The following is a 25,766-nucleotide window of genomic DNA, read 5'->3' as shown; positions in this document are numbered from 1 at the left end:
AGTCTGCAGTTATATGTTGTATCGTTTCAGGGTGCAGCAGCAGAAGATGGACGCCTGAAGAGAGGGGATCAAATCATTGCTGTGAACGGACAGAGTTTAGAAGGGGTTACCCATGAGGAAGCGGTTGCTATTCTGAAAAGGACAAAAGGAACAGTCACTTTGACTGTTTTGTCATGAACTGTCTTCTTAAAGGGGAAGGGTGATTGAGGCTATATTAGTTGCATTCCAGATAGAAAAGAGAATGGAAATGTTTATATAGCCTTATTGCTCTTCCAGCTTCACAGGGCTGTGTTACAACACTGTGGAAAAATAACATTTAACCATATTTTTGTATACACTAGAAGTATTTCTTTTACTGTCAAACCACTGGGATGGAGTTATGTCAGCTGTAGAAAGACGGGGATATTTTTCATATTAGTATTATAATGAATGCTTGTAAGCTACTAAAAGACGGAAAAAAAAAAAGGTATGATTGCATTAATAACCACACAACAAAACTGGAATGTTTTGCTAAGAGGTTTTGGATATTTGAAATATGTTGGGAAAATTATAAAGTCACCAAGTCAACAATGGGGTGGCATGGGCAGCAGTAGAAAACAGAAATAAGGTTATTGAAGAAAGAAAGTATTAACAAAATATGGAATTTGGGGAAAAGTATGTAATCTGGAGACAGGTGATTAATGGTCTTAGACAGTTTTTTGCATTATTTCGTCATTCCCAAGTAGAAGGAGCAGAGTAGGTGACTTGGGTGCGTTGTTTTGCTTTTCTGTTGGGGTGTTTAAATTTCCTAAGTCACAGTGTATCAAAAAAAAAAGAAAACTGTTTTAGATTGGCTTAGGTTTGAGGGTTTGGGGTGTATTTTTTTTTGAGGCACGGTTGTGTATGTTTTTGTTTTGGAAGGAGAGGACTTGTGCTCAGGGCTGAAAAATCCATTTGCTAGTGGAAACTACTGGTGAATGAGGATGCCCAGCCACTGCGGTATAAGAGAACTAGACTTTTATAATACTAGCGTTTTCTAGCATTTATGGGTGTGAAAGCAACTTTCTGAATATGAAATGTGCATAAGTGAAGGTTGTCCTCTTCCAACGTGCAAGATTAACTACAGGCTCAGTGCAGAGGTTTCTGCAAGCTGCTTGAATCAGAGCCATGAACAAACCACTCAGGGCAGGTTTACTTACCTGCAGCCAGAGACTTGTGGATATTGGTTAAGCCAAGGTGGAAGAAGTTGATGTTACAGTGTTGCTGTCATTATCAGTAGCAGCTAAGGTGGAGTCCTCCTTGGACTGAGGAGGTCTAAACCCTGGAGTAAAGCACTGAAAATCCTTCCCAGTGGAGGTGAGTAGTAAAAGACAGCAGTGCAGGTCTTTCTGAATCTGCATTAAGCAGAAGAGGAGATTTAAGGGCTGCAAATATTGTTTGGGGATTATTAATTTTAGACGCACAAATAAAAGAGAGTGTCTAGTAAATACAATGCAACCATGGAGCTCTTCTTTGGGCAGCAGTGTGGCCAGTCAGTTTATTAACATCCTCAGTTTCCTAAGTTGGGATACTCGCTAAAACTTTGTCCAAAAACCGCACTCACTGAAACCCTTAGTGGATTGTAGTCTGCCTTTGCCTCTGCTCCTTCAAACTGGCTCTTAGGAATCTGGCAAATAAAGCACACTTTGCCCATGGTTTACCTTTCAGCAGAGGAATTCTACCAAGTCTTTTGAGGGAGAAAGATACCTAGCTAATTAGCATGCTAATTAGCAGCAAGACCCTTTGTGTTAATTAGCAAAAAAATTGTAGCAAAAGGCCACCATGTCAGTTTTCCTTTAAGAGAAGCCTGAACTGAAAATGCAGGCAATGGTAAGGCCATTATTAGGGGAAGATACAAAAGACTAGCATTTGTTTTAGTCTGACACAAAAACAGTATTAGGAATGTCTGTGAAATAGTATTAACAGATTGATAGCTATGTCTAAGTGAACTAACTAAAAAACCCCACCGTTTTGTCTCTTTAACTATTCTAGAAGTTACACTGTGATATGCTAAGATGAAAGAAAACAGATGGTATCGTTACTGGATGCTGTTGTTACCGATTGCTTTTCTATACTTATGCCTTGGTTAGAGTGAGAATGCCTACATTAGAGTATGTAAAGTCACTTTTAATAGTATCTATATTTGTAACAGAACTAGTGTACAGATATTTTATTACTGCTGTTGTGTTTAAATGGAGGATTTAAGTGAATAAATTCCAATCTGTCATGATCAAGAAATAAAGTTGCAGGTGTGTTTCTGGCTCCTTTACAAAGTCATGCTTGTTCATTCTGTTGTGAAAGATTAATTCAAAACAATTTAAGTTAATTTTAAAAAACCCTACATTATGCTTTATAGGAACCTTACAGTATCTGCTAAAAACCGCTTTGTTGGATTTTAAGATTCTATCTTTTCTTGCAAACTCTTCGCAAATCTATGAGACTAGATACCAAAACTATGACAAGCAGAGGGAAAAAAAAGGTTTTTGTACATTTCAAAAGCAATGGCAACGCAAATCCCATTTCTAAGTAAGAAGAAATAATATTAGGAATAGCAGTAATGATGTCATAGATGGGATAGGTGACTTCTGCATCAGAGCAGGGCTCTGCAGAATGTCATTCTTGGTGTCTGTCTCACCTATGAACAAACTTTTACCTAAGTGGGTGTTTCTGTGCAAGCATGCCTGACCCCACAGGGCAGATGACTAGTAACCCACTGTTCAGTCGGTTATATTCCTAATGTGGAATTCATGGATTTGGCTTCTTTAATTAAATGGTAATATCATTATACTGTCTTTTGAGGGTGTTTTGTTATTTTTTTTCCTCCCAGAAAAGTTATATATGGTGTTGTATTTCTATAGGCACTGTAATTTTCAGATGTTTGTGCATGGGAAAACTATTTCTAAAGCAAAACAAGATTATTTTATTTCAACATCTCAAAAAATGGCAGCACAGCACTGTCATGACTTTCCCCATGGTGCTTAGGGACATGATGTAGTGGCGGGCTTGGCAGTGTTAGGTTAGTGGTTTGACTTGATGATCTTAAAGGTTCTCTCCAACCCAAATGATTCTATGATTCTATGTAGGAATTAATATAAAGCTGCCTTGCTTTTGGAACAGTCAGCATTAATCATTTTGCAGTCTGTGGAAAAATAGCATTCCTTAAGGCATGGGGCTTGCCACGAGGGGTCGAAACATTGAGGCATGGAGCCTGGGGCTTTGCTTTCAGCTGTGCCCCACGCTGCTGCTTCAGAGCACAGGATCTGCCTCGAGACCCACGCAGGGAAAGCTGTGGCATGACCACTGTGTAGTGGCTGCCATGCACTGGACCATGAGATGTAATAAATTTTGCAGGCTTAGTATGTTGGTTCTCTTTATCATTTGGTATCCCATGCAACTTTCATATCCCAGGGGTTAGTCCTGTAAGGTGCTACATACTGTGGATCCAGTTCTACCAAGTTCCATTTTTGGTTACGTTTTCTCCATGTGACTCAGTTAACTATGGGACTTGACAGTGTTGGAGTTGAAGGGCCTGGCATCTTAAAGACTCCAGCCCATTGTCTGTTCAGATACTCAGTCCTTTCTTCTAACTCTGCTTAACTCTCACATATTGAATGCTAGCAGTCTTAGAGTGGTATTAATGAAAGGGACTGTCACTTTTTGTAAGCATGGGTCTGGACAAAGGACAGCTGGCTGGCTCCTGGGAATGCACACGTTTCGTTTCTTGACAGTGAACATGTGTCATTGGCACAACTGCTTTCCTATTAGTTCCTCTGCTGGATTTTATTTCTCGGTTAGCTTTGTGGAAGCAATGGTATTGTTAATTCTCAGTTGGGAGAGTGGGTGGAATTTAGGAGCTGTTGAGGATTCCCTTCCCTTCACCCTATCCAGCCTCTTTTTAAAAGAAAAAAAAAAGAAGCTGTGTATTCTGTAGTCCTTGACATGGGTGTGCCTAAAGAAAAAAACAAACTTCAAAGAATAAAAAAGTTGTGGTCTTTGTTCTTAAGTGGCAAAAAGATGGTTTGTTTTGCTGACTGAGACTTGCAAGTAATGTGGAAGAACTTAGTACTTTTAATAGTGTTTTGCAAAGAATGCCTTATCTCAAAGTGAGAGTGACATTGGAAAGAGGCTGGTAGTGGTTTTCCACACTCACCTTTTTCTTGATTTTAAAAAAGAAAAGCTTTGAAGCATCTAAAATACTTAAGTGCAGGGAGCAATTCTGTCTTAGGCACCACTTGAAACTACTAAGAATAGATAAAAATTTTCACTTCCTTTACAAATGCTATTAAAACGATGAACACTGTTGTCATTAGCATATTCAACACCTGCAGTGTATATACAAGTTGTTTTTATTTCTTTCTGAATTGGAGTTCATTCATCTTCCTCAACAGCTGTGCGTATCTTGGTTGCAATGCGTTTTAGTTCATAGCCACTGTTGCAGGGTTATGTGTTAGCTTGTGAAGTTGTTCCACTGATACTTGGGAAGTGCTAGCAATGTTGGGTTAGATGGATCCGTTTCAAACACTTGAGAACAGTATACCTGCTAATGGAAGATGATGCCTAAGTAGATGGAGGTTCTGAACTTTTTGCCGTAAGTTTTCATTCTCCTGTGGTAAAATCTTCCACAGTATTATTGGACTTGCTAGTCCCAGTGGAAGTGGTCATGTGAAACGGGCAGAAAAAAATAGGTGTTACTTCTCTCAGTAGTACTTCTTCTTTTCAGTAGAAAGAAGAGGAGAATAAATTCTGACAAACTACTATTCCTAAAAGCTACATACATCTCAGTTAAAGATAGCAGAATTATCCAAACTGGATTATCAGTTTTTTAGCTCAAGATTTTTTGTTAAATTGCAACAGATTTGGTTTTAGAAAGTGTGCTAAGCAGTCTTTCACTTGTTTTTTCTCATCAAACTACTTTTTAGTCAGTCAATTTTTTTTGATCTTCAGATAGGTAGTTTAAATATATAACTTTTCACATTATTGTTACCTAAAGGGAATGTTTGAATGATGGACAGTAAATCTTAACCTGTGCTCTTAGCTGAGAGTGCTCCATTGGATATTTTAATTGCTTATTTTCAGTAAGATGTCCAGTTTACCTGTAGATAGACAAGTGAAAGGTTTTTGTCTAAGATGGGAGGCTTTGAATTTGTTGGCACTTGTTACTGTTTTCTGATATTTCAGCCTTTGGCAGTTTATTAGTTCAGGTTGCACTTTGTTAAGTGTAGTTCAGTTTAGTTAAGAGTGCACTTTGACTGAACAAGGTGGGCATTATAGCCAAAAGGGAGTGAATATTCTTCATGAGTAGTTCTGTGGAATGTGGGATACCTTTTTAGAGTTTCAGCATTGGTCAACAACAGCGTGTCACAGTTTGGTGTGTTTTCATAGTGCTTATTTCATGCTCCTCACTGTTCATAGTTACAGAAGAGTGTACCATACCAGGACTGGGAGGACTGAGACCACAGGGTGAATTTTCAGGATGCTTTATCAGGTTTCCACTATTGCACACCAAATGGAGATAAGGGAGCCTGAGTTTCTTGTTAATAATAATAATCAGAATCAGAATCGTAGTGGTTGGAAGGGACCTCAGAGATCATCGAGTCCAACCAACAGTAAAAAAAAAAAAAAAAAAAAAAAAAAAAAAACACCACAAACAAAACCACCACCCACCACCCGAACACACAACAACAACAACCAAACCAAAAACCATCACCCACCCACACAGCACCCCACCACAAACCAGTAATCTTGGACACTAGAGCATGCCCTGAAGAACCATGTCTACACGTTTCTTAAATACCTCCAGGGATGGTGACTCCACCACCTCCCTGGGCAGCTGTATGGGAGCACCCAGCCAAACCGGTTTCAGAGCACAACAGGTGAGATGCAGGGAGTTGTCAGCCGACTCAGCTTCATCTCCACCTTGCCTTGTCTATGCAGAGATAACTTGGGGGGAGCTGCAAAAACGGCTCAGCCCGGGGTTGTCTCAAGATTGCATCACAATAAGAACCGAAACCGAATGGAGCCTTAACTCCCTTAACAAATAAAATGCCCTGAGTCCCGTCCCACCACTAGTCCCATGACTTTGAGTGCTAGACATCACAAAATTGGCAACAGAGACTTAGCCATCGCACCACCAGAGGTAAACATCCCAGATAGTGTAATCCACTCAGGCATAATCCTGCACCCCCACAGAATCAGGAAATATAAACCACAAGGTTTGAGGAGGAAAATGGGGGTAATCTTCCAACGATACAGCTGGCCTGTAGGAGATTCGTCCTCCCCCTTGTCCAGGATGCTGTACAGGGTAACTTCCCAGGGATTGAGTGACCTTACCTGAGAGAAGGGGTAAGTGATAAAGAAACATACGTATGGTATATGGCATGCTATTAAGATTGTGATTTGTGCACTCTTTTAAGGTATTAATATCTAGCGCGCTTGTGGTTTGTGTTGTTACTTTACGGGATCACTTGTAGGTTGCAATAGTGTATTCCGTGAATTGCTTTTAAATTGCAATAGTGTAATCGCCATTGTACACATAGAACTCGCAATAGTGACGTATTGGACCTGTGAGTGAAGTCCAAATAAATTGTTAATTTGAACCTCTCAGTGAAGTCCTTTTTCCCGTTTCGTCACAGCACCTCACACCTGCACTTAGGCTGATGCACATTAAAGGTCTTTGCAGATTGTAAATTTCAAGTGCCTTCTCATCACAGGGATGCCCTAGCCACCATTTCCAACACTTCAGAATTTTGCATTATTGGGGATTTTACAAAAGGCAATGGCAGCAGCAACTTGGGTAGTTAATAGGAAATTAGTTATTCTCTGCTTTGGGAGAATCTCTGTCTGAAACTGTCAAAGACATACACATTTTGTTTTGCCTTAAAAAAAATTATTCATTGCTCAGTGTTAAATGGGAATAAGTCTGATAGGAGTAGAAAGGTCAGTGTTGCAGATTACTTTTATTAATATCAATATAATCTAATGTTTAAAGCAGCATATGTTCACTGGAATTCCTGTTTGTAACAGGAAGCACTGAGGACAGATGATAATAAAGACTGTCGTATGGCGAAAACATTAACCTTTGTTACTGTCACCAAGACCAGAAGATGGCTAGAAGTGATAGTGTTCATATTTTTGTCATGCTTTTTTAGTAAGTCCACACCAACTTTTTTCCCCAGATTTTATACTTTTTCCCAGGTGTAAAATGCCTGCAAAGAGCTAATAAGGTGTTATTCTTCTGATAATTCTTGGAATGAAAAATATTACTCAGTCATTTTTTCAGATATATTATTTTTCTTTATTTTGATGAATATGTACAAGTACAGATAGCGAAGGAAAATGTCACTCTTGGTGTTAGAATTATCTTGGGGAATCCAGGCAACTCCAGACCTAGTGTCTGGGCCAGAGCCTTCGTTTTCAGTAGTTGGGAATTTAAATAAGATAAGTGACGCATTTATTTTAGTAAATTAGTGTTTCATGGTGATCTTAAATGCTGGATAATACTGGCTGCATCTGCAGCTTCTTTTTGCATACACCTAGACATTTCACTGCTTGAATTTCCCTGTCCTGGAAAAGTTCCTGTGAAGTGAAGGCTTAGGCTCTACCATTTCACTTGAAAGTCATGCTTTAATGGAAAATAAGGTCCAGCAGCGTTTTGGAAGAATAACTGTAGGTTTCTGTTTGTATGAGAAATTCTAAGTTTTAGACAAAAGCTGTGAATGCTGTGATGCTGTTCCTTATGGACTTGCTGTTTGAGAGATGTGGTGGTCAGAAACCCGCCCCTGGGGGTTGCAGGCTCCAGGGTCACTCCCTGACGGGATTGATGTGTGCTCGGCTCTCCTTGGTGAGCGTGCAGGTGTGTACCACAAATCTGACAAAATTCACTTGCAGTCCTAGAATTCAAGGGTTTTTTTGGTTGGCTGGTTGTGGGGTTTTTTTTAAGATCTAGCCTTGAATGTCTTGGCTTTAATTTAAAGAATATGCAGAGGACCTGCCTTTGTTCTACCTTTATCTCCAGTTATATGATATACTTCCCTTTTTAAGCATATACATAAGGAGAAGTACTCCACTCAAATTTGTTAATGCAGAGTCAGGTTGTTCTAACCAAGTATGTGTATTAATTGCTTCACAAAAATATTTGTGGACACAGTCTCCTGGTGAAGCTTTTACAGCCCCTTTCACAACCCCGAACGACTTTGTGGTAATTTGCATGTCTAACAAAGCCTGTGCAGTAAGTGTAAATCTGTCCTGGCCAGGAAAGTGAATTGCTTGAGACAAGGTGGGAACCCCCTGGACTGGGCTTAATTTCCTATTATGACTAAGCACACTCTTTTCAATCTGTGCCTTATCTCCCTAGGAACAGCTTGGCTTTTTTTGGTGTCAAATGGCAGCTGACCATTAGAATTCTGTGAATATAGTCTCTTTCCCTCTGCAAAAAGGCCTTTACTTTTCCTATTGCAGTTGCTAGAGCTGGAAGAAAAAATATAATTAGACCTTTGTCTTTAAGTGCAAATGTATGGAATGTTAGCATTTAGTAGGAATAACTCATTAACAGTTTACAGTTTGCTATCATATGGTGTCATCTTCTTTCCACCCTAAGATGTCAAAGACTCTTTGAAGCTATTTATTTTGCCAGCAGACAAATCATTCCTGTCTGCACTTCCCCTTCTCCCATTTCTTTTGATTTGTGTGTGTGTTGGGGGAAGGTGTTATGTGTGAGGGGAGAATGTCAAAGACTTCATGTGTGTATGCACGCGTGTGTATATATCCATATATATGTGTAGTTTGGGGAACAGTACTGTGTAAGTGCTAATTATTAGCCTGCAGGTATTTCCTTCCAGGCATAACTCTTTTACATTTTTTTATGGTAGAAATTAAAATAGGAACTCTGACTGTTTTTTATCCTTAGGTGTCAAAGGATTTTTAAAAAGGGATTAAATATTTGATGTATTTTAATGTTGGGAAGAACTGCAGTAGAGGGTTTATCTGTTTCTTCTCCATTAGATTGTGATTATTAGGATTCCCGATGAGCCTTTTTCTAATGTGAGTGTACGTATTTTCTATTAGCTTGATATTTTTAAGAATGAAGTACATTGCAGTTTGTGCTTTCAGAGCAATGAAATCCTACTTGAAGTTGAGAAATGTTTGGGTCTGAAATACTGATGCATTGCTTGTAGGGCTAGGAACACCTCGTGAAGTATGAGTACACTCCAGACTTCCTCTGCTAAAAGCTTTTAATTTTGGCCCTTTAGTCGAAGAACTCACGTTCATAGGGCTGTTCATTTTATATGTAGGAAGTGCACTCAATTTTACACAGTTGATAGTTTGAACTCATGTACTGGTATATATTACTGACATTCAGAGTTGAGCTTGAACCTTAAATCTTTAGGCCAAGCTAGCAAACCTCTTTGACCATGCCCAGAAGTGGCAACACTGAATAAGATTGGTTTCCTTCTCGATGTCAAGGAGAAGATGAACTGAGAAAAAATCTCAGACAACAAGTAGCAAGGAGACAAAGGTATTTGCAGGCATCTGGCAGCCTGTTTGCATTTCTCTCTAGTGAAAGGTGTCTGGAACTGCACTAGTCTGAAGTTTCAGTTCAAAAGTGAGTGGAAAGAGGAGAGGGGAAGTGCTCACCCAATGGGGCACAAATAGGCCTGGAGGTGGCCACCAGCAATCAAGATAGTGCTGCCTGTATGAGTGTTTGCTTGGTATTTCAAGACACCAAAAAAAAGTGTTTGTGCCGTCAGCTGCTGGTTTCAGCTTGGGCACTTAATCTGCGAGCTTGGGGGTGGTGAAGCTTTGTGGGAGAGGCTATTTGTCTATAGTACCCAGCCCACTAGAGACGGATGGATGTCAGACTAGCCATGGAAAAGGGACCTAGATTTGTCCGTAGATACTGACTTTTGTGTAGCTGCTTTTCTACGCATTGATCATTTTCAGTACTAGCCACTAGATAGCACTAGAGAATCAAGGTAAGTCTCAAACAGCGTGGGTTGCAAAGATTTAAATGAACTCCGAGCACTCCGAAACTAACAATTGCTGGAGTCTGTGGTTGGTGTTCAGCTCTGATTGGCAGCCTGATGGAAATTATTCAATCAGGAAAAAGTTATTTTAACTTCTGGTGTATTTAAAATGTCTACACTGATGTATTCCCAAGCAAAATAACCCACAGAAGTAGCAGGAATGGTTACCCTATTGCAGCCCCCTTTTTATTACTTTTGGTCTTTATTGAAGGCCACAAGCTTCAACAAAATGTGCATTAAATCCAACATGTTTCATACTGGCCATCAAAAAATGAACACTTTAAAATTGAAGTAAAAATGCGCCTCAAAAAATACCAATATGGTTATATGCTTTTCAAAATTATGCCTCCAAAAACATATCCTCAACAGAACTCATTTGTAGAGAGGGTAAAAAGTCATCTCTGCCTGTAACTTTCTGTAAGTTTACTCTATCTCTTGCAAAATTATTTGGCATTTTTAGCTGTCCAAGAAGAGTTTAAGGTAATGAAGAAATCATTACTGGCCATCTCTGTTAGAGGCCAAGAACTGATGTTTTTAATCTCTGCTATGAAAAGCAGTAAGGGTACAACTTTTACCTGTGTATTTATAGTCTTTCAGGAAGCCCCTTGTGAAGTTTTCTCTAAGGGATTAGGAAACACAAAAAGGTCTTGGGAGAAAGGCATGGGTTACTTCCCTCTTGTGCTGTGTATTTGTATAGGTTTTGCACTCCTGTTGTAAACCGTATACTTAATGCACAGACATACTTTTGGTCTTCCCATCCATAAACAGTTTTTCTGTCAGTCCTGAGGAATATACACAGGTACGTATGGTGCCATGCAAGGTAAGAAACTTGGTAACCATCTCCTCTGAAAACTACATTCCTGACTTCTGTTTCAAAATAATGTGTAGGTGACCACAGATTCTTCTATTGCTTATTATCAGGGTTTGTATACCCAAATGCCTCTTACTACTTTAATAATATGTCTTGAGAGTTTTTGGCAAGGATCTAGAATTTGAAGTTTGAAGGTCTTGAAGTCCTAGAATAACACCTCCTAAATGCTTGTCTTGCAGGGCAGATTCATAATCAGCTCAGGGCATCTGGCTTCTGTGGCTTACTTCTAAAGTACATTAAACAGACTGATATCAAAATAAGCAACTGTACTGCAGCTTATTTGTTACAGGCTTGCTTTGTCTTAGGTACAGGGACTTCAAGGACCGCAGTCTTGGCTGTCATTGCTAGAAGCTTGGAGGAACTCCCAGCAGAGACTGGGACGATGCACGTGTGAACTTTTTCACCCAGTAAACTGTTTCTTGCAGTTTCTTTGAGGGCTATCTTCGAGGGCTATCTTCGAGGCTTGCTTACACTTACGGTACATCCCAAATATCATTACCTACCAGCTTTCTATAGAAATTCCCTTTTTCCTGTCACTATGTGAGAGGCGTATGTTTAAACAAGATAAGAGATTTAACAGCACTGAAGGTTGATCATCTGTTTCTCCACAATTTAAACGGAGATTTTGTAGCCCTCCTCTTCCCTCCCACGCCAGTCCCTCAACCGCAGCTCAGAGGGCTGAACTTTCTTGGTGATAAGAGTCAATTGTATGAACATAGAACAGGGCAAGGTTTTTCAATCACACTTCCATCCTTTACCAGTAGACACCTATTTGCAGTTGGCAGGCCAGCAAAGCAGTTACCTACAGGACTGGAGGGTGAACTGGCCTTATAGTGCAGCTAAAGCAAGATAAGCAACAACCACAAATCCTTGCAGCCCCTTTTTGATCTTATTTATTTATTGCACGTATGAAACTACACTAAGCATGTCGAGACTACTACTATACTTCATTCTCAAACGCAGCAGATTCTACAGAGTTTGTTCTGTGATTTGTTTTGCTCCAAGTACCAGTGGCAGGGAAGCTGTTTTTGTAAGTGCTTTGAAAACAAGTTCCAGCAAAACTGATCTTTATCAGATCCCGTTGAAAAGGCTGCACATACTGAATAGTGAAACAAGCCAGTTAAATTTTAATCAGGGTTACATAAAAGATTGTTCTTAAAGTGGCACATACTGACATTGTTCTCACACCCATTAACTTGCAGCTGGGAAGTGAAAAGGCCAAGAGACATGTAAAAGCTTTCCGTGTGTGTGTCTGTGCATATGTATATAAACAACTTTTAGGCAGGTTATGGCAGAATCACAGAAACCTTTCTGCAGCATCTTGGATGTTGTATGGCTTTGTTTTTTCTCTGTGGGGTGGGAGGGTGGTGCCTTGCAGACTAAGATTTATGTAATTCAATAGCTCTTTTGGGGGAAGAATCCTTGTTTTGGGGACTGTCAATGCAAGTGCACAGAGCTGTCAATGCACTGAGGATCTTTTCCATGTAAGTTTAGAGAAGTAGTGAGGTTGTGCCCAGAAGCCCATGTGTGTGCTGAGCTGGGAAGATTACTAGGTAAGAGCACAGGGATACAACACATACACTCAGGGAAAGGACAGCAGGCATTTAGCTTGCTACAGGTGGTAAAATTTAGTTGAGTCGCCCCCGTACGATTCTTAGACAGTTGTTTTTAAAAGTGTGTACTGTTGGATGCTATTTTTTGTGAAGCAGTTGCAGTTACTGCAAGAGGAGAAGGAAGTAAAGACACATATGCCTAGATAAACCAAGCTGCCGCTCCTGAGAGCTGTAGGATTGCACCACTGCAGCCTAGGAAAAATGAGAAGACACTATAGTGCTTTAGTTCTTCTCTTTTTTTTTTTTTTTTTTTTTTCATTTCTGATGGTATTTATCTGTAGTGAAATTTGTAGCAAGAATTTTTCCAAGTAAGTAACTTTATACTTACTTGGAAATTAGTATCTTTAATACTCATTTTAATGTGTTTACAAGGTTTCTCTTCTAATTAACTTTATTTTAAAAGGACATGGGGTTTTTGTAGGGAATTAAGAACAGTTTTTTTCTGTGTTGTAAAGTCACACTTTAGGATATTTTAAGATCTAAGAACAAGTAAGTTCTATAATGTGCCAAACTCGGAGATCATTTACATGGCTGTGATACCTACTAATCTACATCAGAGACCTTTCATATTTACACCTGTGTACCTCAAATGATAAAATGACCTGAGGCATTTAGTTCCCCCTTTGGTTTCAAATCTGTTCCATTAGCATTGGGTCTGACTTCACTTACATGCAGGATTGCTTCTTAAATTGCCATAGGGAAATCTTTCCTTGATTCACTTTTTGCCACGGGAATAACTATTAATCAAAATCCCAGGAACACTGCTGTAGCTAAAAGTTTAGTCAAGCAAATTGCAATGGCCAGCTGCTGGATGAAGTGGTAAGGCCAGGTAAGAATGGTTTACACACAAGCATCAGAAGCAACAGAATACAGAACAACCTCAAGACCTGGAGGGCCAAACTTATTTTCCATAACCTATTTGCTGCTGAGTCTTTTTGGAAGTCACATATCCTCCTTGTTAATTGTATTCAGTTCCCAGAGACAGGTAAGGCTGTCTTTGAGCTGTGTCTTCAATGCGGTGAAATCTCAAAATGATGGGTAATGCAGTCTTCATCACTGACGAAGAATCAGAGCAGGGAAGAAGGGTCCGAAATGGGGAGATAACCTTCCATTTTGTCACAAAAGCTGTGCCTTTTATTAAAGATTGAACTAGGCTCAAGACCTGGCCTAGGAAAGGGAAAGCCAACCACACAATAAAATCGTATGGTTTGTTGACCAAAACCAGTAAGTGAACCCATGCTTCCCACAGTTTAGTAGTGATGATTAAACCCAAATTCCTCTCCACTGTGCATGTGGTCTTAAACTTGCTTGCACCAAAATTGTGTGGGTGATTGCTTGTATACTCTGCCCAGCACTATTTAGTTAGGGAAATATGCTTGGCAGGAGGGAGATGGAATCTGGAAGAATCCTTGTCAACAACCCATGTGGTTTCCAAAAAAGCAGGGTGAACGTGTGTGAAAGACAGATGGTAAAACACTGCATAAGTGGCGGTATGTGTGGTTGCTGATGACCCAGAAAGTGAGAATGAGCAAAGGTATCTGACTGAAAACTTCAGGAGCCATACGCTATGCTGTCCTCTCCCAGGAGAGGTGCAGGACGGCTTGGCATTGCATTTCTGGTGCTCTGTAATCACTCTTCTAGTGCTTACAGTTCACCCGAGTAAAGCATGGCTCAGAGAAGTCGACAAATTTCCTGCCTAGGCATTTCTGCTCGTAACAGGTAGTCTGGGAAAATTGTGCTCTATCACTTAAGAATCAGTGGGGACATCTGCTAAGCAACCTCCTTTCTGTTTTCATTCATCTTCCACACATCTCACAGACACAGCAGAGATTTGTGCTTTTTGATCCCTAAAGCCCAGCTAAGATTAAGCAGGGACACCACCAAAGTAAAACAAAATGTGGGGTGTCTTTTGCAAAGTGCAGTTACCCCAAGAAACTGTCTTCAGGTTATGCTGTGACATTCAAGTGAGAGGTGAGGCGAGCTGAAAGCAAGCAGCAGGCAGTCTGAAAAATGGCTAATGTTTAAAGCCAAGCTCAATTCTAGAGAGAAGTAGTATATGTATATTTCAGCTGGAAAGTCTTCCCTCTCCATTTGTGTAATTATTGTTTCCCTCCTTGCTTTTTCCAGAGACCTATAATTACTACTCTAGCAGATAAAACCCATAACTGGAATAAAGGCAACTATAGTAAACAGCTGTCTTTGCATTAGTGATTGAATCAAGCAGGGCAGATCTGAATCAGATTTGTAAAGTATTAATTTACCTCGTAGCCAAACCAACTAAAACTAACACAACCCCTACCATCTGTTCAATGAAAGTTTCCAGCAGTCATGCTGTAAACATCTCCTGGAACTACTGTTCTGGAAAAATAATTGACAAACAGACAAAATACTTTAAGGGATGATCAGTCCAGTGGGTGGCATCAGGGGTCCCTGGCCTTTCAGGAGCCAGACAGCAAGTGCCCATTTTGCATCCAAATGTGTATTTTTAAGCCAAAGTGTAGTTGTGATGTGAATCCAGCTACACAATTCCAGCCACTAAAGGTATAATTTCATTAACTTTATGAAGAAACTTATTCAAATACCCCAATAGAAGATAAAGAAAATCCTTACTGAATACTTTTGTTTATCTGGGACAAATAGGATGTAAATTGCCAGAAAAGCCTTACCATGTATTAAGGACTGACTGCTGTTCCAGACAGTGTGATGGAATTCAGGAGTTTATTTCAGTTTTGACAGAGGTTTCAGGTATCATCCTTAGGAAGGATGACACCTGAAGCCCAACTTGAATGCCTGTATGCAAATGCACATAGCATGGGAAATAAACGAGGAGTTAGAGATGTGCGCATACCTGCAGGGCTCTGATCTTACTGGCTCACAGAGACATGGTGGGATGGCTCCTATGGCTGGGGTGCTAGAATGTAAGGATACAGGCTCTTTAGGAAGGGCACGTAGGGGAGATGAGGATGGTGTGTTACCCTCTATATCAGTGACCAGATGGAGTACATGGAGCTCCACCTGGGGATGGATGAGGAGCCAACTGAGAGTTTATGAGTCATTAAGGGTCATTCCCTTGACCATTTAGGGGTCATTCCATCATTAAGGGAGGGCAGGGACAGGTGATATTACAGTGGGAGTCTGCTACAGACCTGACCAGGAAGACCAAGTGGAGGAGGCCCTCTATAGATAGATAGGAGCAGCCTCACATTTACAAGCCCTGGTCCTCATGGGAGACTTCAACCACCCCGATATCTGTTGGAGAGACTACACAGCAAGGCATAAGCAATCCAGGAGGTTCCTGGAATGCACTGATGATAACTTCCTTCTCCATGTGATAGAGGAGCCAATGAGGAGAGGTGCCATGCTGGACCTTGTTCTCACTATCTAAGGAGGGGCTGGTGGGGAATGTGAAGCTCAAGGGCAGCCTTAATTGCAATGACCATGAGATGGTGCAGTTCAAGATCCTTAGGGTGGTGAGGAGAGCATACAGCAAGCTTACTACCCTGGACTTTGGGACAAGCGACTTTGGCTTCTTCAGGGATCTATCTGCTTGGTAGAGTACCGCTCAATAAAGCCCTGGAGGGAAGAGAGGCCCAAGAAAGCTGGTAAATATTCAAGGATCACCTCCTCCAAGCTCAGGAGTAATGCATCCCAACCAAGAGGAAATTGGGGAAAAACGCCTGATTCTATGAAGTCAGACAGTCAAATATAGGCACAGCTACTGGTTCAGGATATTCCAATAGTTTGACTTTGCTGAGATCTCTTTGCCACAATGGTGTTCAGTTATGATGTTGTTATTCCAGGAGATTTGGAAAGACACTCCACCAGCAGACGCAGGTAAACTGGAGACTGCGTTTACAAGGTACATGTTTCTCAATAAGTTAATTTGTAGGGGGGGAACTGTTTTTTCTGAAGATATCCATTGTATTTATTTTTCAGTGCAGTTAGTCTCGACTAATTCTCTTGTGGTTTCTTCAACTGACTACTCTTGTGGCACAGCTTCACTTTTAGTCTCCTCCAAAAAAAGTCCAGTTTGGGTGATCCACTATATGAGATGAATTGGTATGGTCCAAACCATACTTTAGGATTAAACTCCTGATCCAGACTGAAGTGCTAATGCAGGGAAACCCAGACAAAAATATATATACTTGCAATAAAGTTTTGACAATACAAGGTAGTTGTTGTTAGCAATCAAATTTTTTAATAATTTTTAGACATTGTTTTAGCCAACATATTTGTTATTATGATATCTGTGCCTTGAGAAAGAGAGGTAGTGTTCACTTCAGGTCCAAGTCTAACCTGTTTCAAATGAAGGACATAATGAATGTGTTTGCATGTAAGAGGCTGCGTGCAAATAGGGAGGAGCTGGGCTGTGGCCTAGGTAAAGCTTGTGCGTTCTAACACAGAACAGCATCTGAGTGATGGGATTTAAGTATGTGCTTTAGTCCTGTCCTCAACATAGATGCTTCCATGTTTTACAGCCATAAAAAATGAATCATTTTTCTTTGCACATGTTGTAGGAAGGAAATGTTAGATGACGTTCAGGAAATGCCACTGAAATATACATCTCTATAACATGTAGAGTCTGTCTCTCCAAGTTACTACTTGGTCACTGCAGTTTCACAAATCAGTCCTTGCTTCAGGTATTTAGCCACTATGACAAATTGTAAACAGCACCTGGGAAGTGGCATTCTTGGCTCTTTGCCAAAAATTAATCACCTTCTCTTTGAATTGAATCTAGGACCTATACTTACTACCAGTTACACTGAGTCTGTCAACAATTCTAGCTTATTTGACAATTATACATGGAATGAGGTGCAAGATTATAATGTAGAACTTCTTCTGAGAAGGTGCACTTGCCTGTCTTCTGTATCCTGCTGCAGTGCTAAAGGGAGGAAAAACTGGAAAATCAGCAAAACCCAAATTTTATTTAGAGCTTTGTGGGTTGAAATCAATACTGCCTGCTTTAGCCAGAAAGTCAGAGATGGGGAAGGAATGAGCAAGAGGGTTCAGGCAGATGAAGTGAGCAGTGTTTTGCCCACAGTGGGTAGAAGTAGTGCAGATGTCAATGCTGCCGAAGTCTGAAACTCAGTGTGCTTCTCCAGGAGCGAATGGTGCCATGCTGCTCTCGGGTGAAAGGACTTTCCAAGCACTGCGCTCCAGCTTGGTTTCGTGTCCTGCTCAGACAATGGGCTCTGCACTCTAATGCAGGGCAGCAATTCACAGATCAAAACTGCAGATACGCAGGACAAGGGCCAGTGGGCTCTGCTAGGCTAACGCAAATTTTGGCTTTCCTTCGCTTCTCTTCTTTTCTGTGCTTTTCAACAGCTGCTGAACAGGGCAGTGCTAGTTTTTCAAGGGTTGTTAGCTCTCTGTTTCACTTTGCCCTGATTAGCTGTGAAGATATTACTGAGGCACTGCTGGAGCAGTTTAGAGAAGATCTAGCGAAGTGGAACAACCTTCACTAGATTGCTGATTTTTAGTCGCTTCTGATGTTGCGTCTTATGCTTCATTTATTTAATGGATACACCATAGAAAGAGGATAGATTTTCTTTTTTTTCTCCCTGCTGTTTCTCTGTGAGTGGTCACAAAACCACAGGTTACTATTTGTGTTTTCACTTCAGTATTTCTAACATAGTAATATATGAATCCTGAATTAGGTGTTTGAATCAGAGGTATGAGAGATATATAAATATATATAATATAAAATACACTATATATAGTGTATATATTTAGTGTACATATAGTATACCTATATAAACTATGTAGTGTGTAGAGTATATTTAATGTACATGTAGTCCAGTTCTGGGCTCCACAGTTCAAGAGAGACAGGGAACTACTGGAGAGAGTCCAACCAACGTAGGGCAACTAAGATGATTAAGGGATTGGAGCATCTCCCTTATGAGGAAAGGCTCAAAGAGCTGGGGCTCTTTAGCCTGGAGAAGAGAAGGCTGAGGGGAGGCCTTATCTATGTTTACAAGTACCTAAAGAGTGGGTTGAAGGATGGTGGAGCTGGACTCTTTTCAGTGGTTCCCAGTGACAGGATGAGGAGCAACAGGCACAAGCTGGAACATAGGAAGTTCCACTCAAATATGAGGAAGAACTTCTTTATGGTGAGGGTGACAGAGCACTGGAACAGGCTGCCCGGGGAGGTTGTGGAGTCCCCTTCTCTGGAGATTTTCAAGACCCGCCTGGATGCAGTCCTGAGTAACGTGCTCTAGGCAATCCTGCTTTAGCAGGGAGTTGGGCTAGATGATCTCTAGAGGTCCCTTCCAACTCTGAAAGTTCTGTGATTCTGCAGTACATATACGCACTACATGTACACTATAGTATACTATACTATAGTGTACATATAGAATATATGTATAATATATAATAGTATATTTATACATTACCTCTCTATATAAAAACATATATAATAGATATACCTTTTTCTATAAGTGAGTATATATATACACACACTGTTTTAATTGTATTTACCCTCATCTGCTTGCTATTGGATGCGATATTTAGAAACATGAACCTATATAAAGCAGATTGCAATGGCTCATTATAAAGTCTCTCGAGCACAAAATGGGTTAGTTAGCTGTCACAACCCTTTAAAGTCAAACGGTCCTCCCACACTTACTTGTTACAAACCTCTAAATAATTTGTCCCAACTCCAAGTGCCTTCAAAGTATTTGCTTTCAGGAGCTATCTTACTAGTTTCCTTTTTAATGCCATGGATACATATTTTCAGGTTATTAAAGCTATTCTCCATCTTGTCTTATTACATAGTTATTACTTACTCTACTGCATACAAGTGTTGCATTTTAACAAACTGTGACAACTTGAAAATTATGATAACTTAAAACCTAGAATCTATATTATATGTACTTTTTGCTTTAGGGGAATGAAAGGGACCAGATAATAGCCTCTGCTGGCCAGGTAAAATGTGTGGGCCACTTGCTTCTATTCAAAAGGCATTACAGTTCGAATTGGAGAAGCAGGACTGGTCTAGCCCATAAGCTCTGTGTGTCTGCTATCAGTAGCATTGTTTTTCAGAGATCCCATCCCCTGGTGCTCCACATCCCATGCCGAAAGCAGAGGAAAGGCAGGTCAAATACCAGTGGATTGCTGGACTACAAAGAGCTGGATTAGGCACACCAGGACAGATGAGAAGCAGCAGGCAAAGTGTCTTGGGGTTGGCACCTTGTGGGACAGCTCATTGAGAGAGCAGTTGAGGGCAGAGACATCATCAGACTTGGAAGAGCACCACACAGTGACTGCTAGAATTCTGGAAATGGCCAGTGACCTGCGAAAAGAAACCTGAATTTGGTTACAGATTATGTTGGCCCCCAGGCCCCACTCTCCTTACCCCCTCAAAAACAACAGCTTCAACAAAACATGTATCATGGACAAGAGAGAATTTACCATTTACTGTGCTTGATGTGCAGGAAGATGTCAACAGAGGCAGATCCTTTCCACATGGCATTGACTACTAAAGAATACAGATTATAAAATTAGTTCAGCCAAAGTGACCAAAAAAGCTCCAAAATTATTTTAGCTGCAGAAACTGTTACAGTAAAGTGTTTCCCTGAGAGATTTCTTGAAGATCTATATATATATTTAGAATGTTTTAAAGGAGAGATTCTATTCAAAATTGCACTTTCATAACTTAGAAGAGCTCTCGCTCTTAAGATTCTATATACACTGTTACCTGTACGTCCATTGAGATTACCAAATGTCTCTGTACGAAAATACAGGAAAAATCAAACACCCGCAAGCAGGCCGCTTACAAACAGTTCTCAGATATCCCAGCCACCTACGCTAGTTATCTGAACTGCTTTCTTACATATTACCCATCACCTCACTCTTCACCCCATTTAGACTATGAGCCTCAGCCCTTCCAGGATCTAAAATCTTGGATGTTTTCATCAGAATAGGCAGGTAATACTTTTCATTCAGGAACATATTACTTCCTAGCACAGTAAGGAAGCGTCTGACCCTTAGCTGTTTTACCAAAAAGCGCCACAGGAGCACTTACCAGGGTAGGTACCAGCTCACAGCTGCCTTAACAGCAGTGGATTTGATGTCCTGCTTTGTACAAAGTACAGAAACTTTCTTTGGAACAGCACCTTGTAGAATGTGAGACTGCTCGTGTTGCTCCCTAATTGCATCACTTATTGTAAAAGAGGGAATTATGAAGCTATAGAAGTGTTTAGCCTATCTACAAACTATTGTAAGATGTTCAGTGGAGGAAGGTGATGCAGTTGACCCTGCTTAATAGTAAATTAATAGCAAATAGGACTGGAAAGGCTGCAATACCAGAGACAATGTAATTCAATAAAAGGGTTCAAGTGGGAGAATATAGATGTTTGTAACAACATACTGGATCTGATAAAGAGTTGACCGGGGAAGTTGTATTTGGTCTTGAAAATATTATCACAAGACAAATGTCAAAATACCCAATTTGAAGCACAATTTAAAACTTGATGGTCGCATCTGGGGTCCTCAAAGACTTTTGGACAGCTGCTGACAAACTGAGGTGGAATTTGATTTTGATGGGGCTGGCATAGAAAATGAATCACAGATATTGGCTGAAAATTCCACTCTAGCTGTTCTTGAGCTTGAATCCTGTGGCCTTAGGCTTCAACTAAACACACAAATTTGAGTGATGGGGGCAGCTCTAGTCTTTCTATTTATTTGGGATTTTTTCATATGTTACCTTTTACTAGTGTGGCCAAACTGTCAGCTCAAGGGGCAGCTCCAGTTTGTCAGGACCTCAGTGTTGGGAGGGAGGGGAGGTGGTGGGAAACGACTGTCAGACAGCATCCGAAACATGTCAGCCGAACATTTCTTTCTCTCAGTTTACTGCCCTAGGCTTAAACTAGGATTATCCATACTGCCTGCAGAGATGCCCCAAGCCTGGCAAAGGCCATCCGAAAGACTGAAAAAATTCCTTGGTCTAGGTCCTTCAGCTCTGGGATATGCAACAGCACCTATTGCTACACACAGACTTGAATGTGAAGTCCCAAGCTCAGCAGAATAAATTCTGACAACACTGAACTTGATTGCAACACTCTGGTGGGCTTTAAGAGAGACAGTATTTCACCTGGAAAGTCTATCGCTTAGTGTCAGAAACTGCGTATCTCAGCAAGGGGAAAATAAAACCTCTGCAGCTGAAACACTCCAAAGAAATAGAAAGTTGTGCCAGAATTGTTCCTGTATCCACCCTGAAGATGTAATATGTGGAGCCAGGTAAGCAGCAGCCCTTAGATAAGGTGCATTTACAATTGTCATGTGATGGTGACGTGGTTATGGTTGCTGAGAACAGTAACAATCTATTTAATGCAGTATCTGTGATGGGTTAATAATTGAAACTCACAGCTGCTGTGGCAAGGACATGGTGTTCAGCCCTTCATACATATCCAGGTATTTGGCTGCTAACTGATCTTAAGCCGTGGTTTTGATTAACTGTGTCCTGGTATCTCTTCTGTTAAATGGGTAGTAATTGCATATTCCAGGAAAGAGAGAAAGGATAAGTCAGTGGAATAGATTGTTTGTATTCTGTTTCAACTAGAGAACAAAAAGTAACTCTTTTAAATTTGCTCTGAAAAAAAAAAATAAAAAAAAATGCAGTTTGATTCCTCATGATGGAATTTGGATATGCCTATTGCAGAGAAGTAGAATAACCAATGGAATTGTATAATGAATTTCTCTATTAATATCTACATGAAGGAAACTTAATTGGTGCTTAAATAATAGGTAATTTGTGTCCAGCACTGTAAAGATGATGATTTTTTTCTATCCAAGAAGTTATTTCATGCAGGAGGGAATCTTACAAACCACATATAAAAATATCTTGATCTCTGACCTTGTTTGTTGGAGGTTGTATAACTTTTTCCAGATAATTATTTTGCTGCATTGATTAAAACCTATTGAGCTGTTATTTAACGCTTAGCTACTGCATTGTGCTTTTGAAAAAGAGGTCATAAAAGGATTTTCTCTGTCCCTCTCTCATTCTCATAAAATTGAGACTTTTTGTCCTGAGTCTGTTCTCCTTTTCTCAACTGAAGGTCTTAATGTTTTGGAAATTTCTAGCTTGAGCCCTAGCTAAAGAAGATGCCTTCCTCTGAGTCATGGAATAATATACTTGCCTGCAGAAAATCAGTGATAAAAAGGTACAGGTGGAACTGAGCTGCTTAAGAACAACTGTTCAGTGTCATTTAAGGTACTTTATCTCAGACATCTCCACTGGGGTGGAAGAGGCCATTCAGTCCAAGAAAATTCATTTTCTGGGTTTGTTTTGTCCAAGTAGGCTTTGCTGTGCCTTCCACTTGAAAATCTGGAAGTCTTGTGAAAAGGGAACTATTGATGCTACCTACTCATTTCTTTAGAGGCAGAAATCATCTTCAACATTGCCTTGTGAATGCATCTATCTGCTTCTAACTACATTTCAGAGCACCAGTGCTGGCAGAGAAAGGAAACCGTACCTCTGATTTCACAGGCAGCCTGCACATGCACTCAGTCTGACACTTTTGGTGTGTAGGATTTGAATCTGTGTTTATTCAAGTCTTTCTAGTTAATACTGAAACAGCACAGGGAGCACTAGCCAAAAAAATAGTAGCTCCCACCTGGGATCATAATGAATGGTGGACACATATTCCACATAACATCGGTTTTAGACTGTTGTCTATGCCCAGCCTGCTTCTCTTGTACAGGTTTAGGAATGAAGCAGTTTTTAGGGTCTGATTTTCCATTGATTTTAAGGGTATTAAGATGCCTAAATAAAATCCTGAGGTTCTGGAAATTTGTCTCCAGTTCACGGAAGCACTTTAGCTCCACTGAACTCCCTTCACACATTTAGGTTTACATGAGTATGCCTTGTTGGGTTCATTGCTCTTAAACCTTAACTTGGCAGGTGATTGATTTTCTTCTCTTCTCTTGGCTTATTTAAGTTTCTTGGGTGTCTTACTACAGAACAGAACACAAAATGTATGAAAAGGGACAGTGTAGGTACTAAAGAAAAAAAAAAGGAAAAAAAAAGAAAATCAGAAATCAGGAAGTGGAGAGGGTCAAATGAGTCAGTAGAAAGAAAATATAGCCACTCCTACCTCAAGTCATTTTGACTGTGTATTGTTCCTAAAGATTTGAACTCTAAAACAGATAGATCATTTGAATTTTTAATACAGTCTTGGTTGCCAGGTAAAGTAAATAATAACATTGTATTACACAAAAAACTTCTGCCTTTTTTTCTGGGACATTCATTTTGCAGTTCTTGAAACCTGAATTCAAGCACTGACATCATCCTTCTGTCTCAGTAAGAACATTGTGCATTCTAGCCTGGTTTCTGGCACTTCATATTCTCTCACCAATGGATTCTCCTGTTGCTCCCAAGTCTTTGACTTCCCCTGAGCTAGTGAAGAAGATTACGGGTAGGATTTCTGGAGGCAAACATCTGGATATGCGCCCACTGACGTTCAAAAGAAAAGTGGGCTGCGTTGTGGGAATATGTGCCTGCTCCAGACGATCAGCCCTGGCACATGGTAACCCTTGCTGTTGAGATGGGATCCCTAGTAGAGGAGGATCCAGCTCTGATCCGACCCAGCAACACAACCCAGTCTCAGAGAACTGAGTGCACTAAGAGGGTGTGAGGACAACTAGAAAGAATGTCTGCAGAGAGATAAGGTTGATAAGATTTACAGAGGGAGGGTGGTTGAAACAGGATTATTAGGTGTGCGAGGATCCAAGAGGGAAAACACCTGCATGAGAATTGTAAAGTCTAAAGAAAGCAAGCAGAGAGGTTAATCTAAGAACTGCCTGGTGTCACTAAGTCACCAGTGTGAGACTTGTGGATGGATCTGGTAGCAGAGGGCAGCTCAGCAGCACTGAGGATCTGGCCTGGGTAGCTCCAGGCTCTGGCTCTTCTCCCCTGGTTCACTGATGTTTGCCTCATCAGCAAAGAACGTTTGAATGCCTTATCAGGGTTGCAAAAAGATCTGAATCCTACCTCTTTTGTGCCTCAACTGAGAAACAGCCGTTTCATCTTTTTTAGGTGTTTGTCTTGCTTGCAGGGTCTTTTCATATGGCTAAGGGAGCCCAACAAGACTCATAAGAAGAAGGTTGTTTAAAAGGTAAATATCAAAGTGAATAAAGATTTTAATTTTTTTTAAGGAATCAGTAATTATTTGCAGAATTTTGCTGGACTTGAATGCACTGAATATCTGAACCAAGTGGCTGCTGAAAACACATTCCTTGCAGCAAGCTGGAAGTACATGACTCCAGGGTGGAAACGACAGCAGACATACTGGGTCAGCAAAAATATGTTTGGTATTGCTATCTCTGACTATGTTAATAGGCAGACTTCTGTAATGAGTCAAACGGCAATAACTGCCATTGTAACTTGTAACGTAAAAATTTCTCTATGGAAATAGGCTGCCCCCTCTTATTTTTTTATTTTTATTGTTTTTTTCTTTCTTTCTTTCTTTTATTTTTTTCCCCTCTTTTGGTTATTTAGTCCTTCAGAATTCTCTCCTTCTCTCCTTCTTGTTATTACTTTATCAATTATTAACCAAGCTTTCCCCAGCTTCATGTATTTACAGCAGTCCCTCATGATATTTTTGAAACCTGGTGATTTACAGCTATAAATAACTTACATTTTCTTTTCGTGTTGCTTGATTTTTTTCCATCACTTAATTTGTAACAATTCATAGAATCATCGAATGGTTTGGATTGGAAGCAACCTTAAAGATCATCTTGTTCCAATCCCCCTGCCATGGGCAGGGACACCTCCCACTAGACCAGGTTGCTCAAAGCCCCATCAACCTGGTCTTGAACACCTCCAGGGATGGGGCATCCAACACTTCCCTGAGCAACCTGTTCCAGTGCCTCACCACCCTCACAGTAAAGAATGTTTTCCTAATATCTAATCTAAATCTACTCTCTTTCAGTTTAAAACTGTTACCCCTCATCCTATTGCTACACTCCCTGGTAGAGGTCCCTCTCCATCTCTCCTTTAGGCCCCCTTTAGGTACTGGAAGGCTGCTGTAAGGTATCTCTGGAGCCTTCTCTTCTCCAGGCTGAACAATCCCAGCTTTCTCAGCCTGTCTTCATAGGAGAGGTGCTCCAGCCCTCTGATCATCTTCATGGCCCTCCTCTGAACTCATTCCAACAGGTCCATGTCCTTCTGATGTTGGAAACTCCAGAGCTGGACACAATAATCCAGGTTGGCTCTCACCTGAGCGGAGCAGAGGGGTAGAATCA

The 25,766-nt window shown here is 40.5% G+C and overlaps 1 protein-coding gene across 1 annotated transcript in view; it reads left to right on the top strand.

Annotated features, from left to right (window-relative positions):
- Positions 1 to 2,288, top strand: part of MPDZ (multiple PDZ domain crumbs cell polarity complex component) — an 86,152-nt gene extending 83,864 nt beyond the window's left edge. The window contains exon 45 of the mRNA XM_074166352.1: positions 31 to 2,288. Within this exon, the coding sequence (XP_074022453.1) occupies positions 31 to 177 (147 nt within the window). The 3' untranslated portion in view covers positions 178 to 2,288. The remainder of the gene's footprint in view (positions 1 to 30) is intronic.
- Positions 2,289 to 25,766: the final 23,478 nt, after the last annotated feature.

Source organism: Numenius arquata, chromosome Z (assembly GCF_964106895.1).
Source record: "Numenius arquata chromosome Z, bNumArq3.hap1.1, whole genome shotgun sequence".
In the NCBI taxonomy this organism is placed as follows: Eukaryota; Metazoa; Chordata; class Aves; order Charadriiformes; family Scolopacidae; genus Numenius; species Numenius arquata.
The sequence above is the reverse complement of the archived record's forward strand: the minus strand, read 5'-3'. Positions and strand labels throughout refer to the sequence as shown.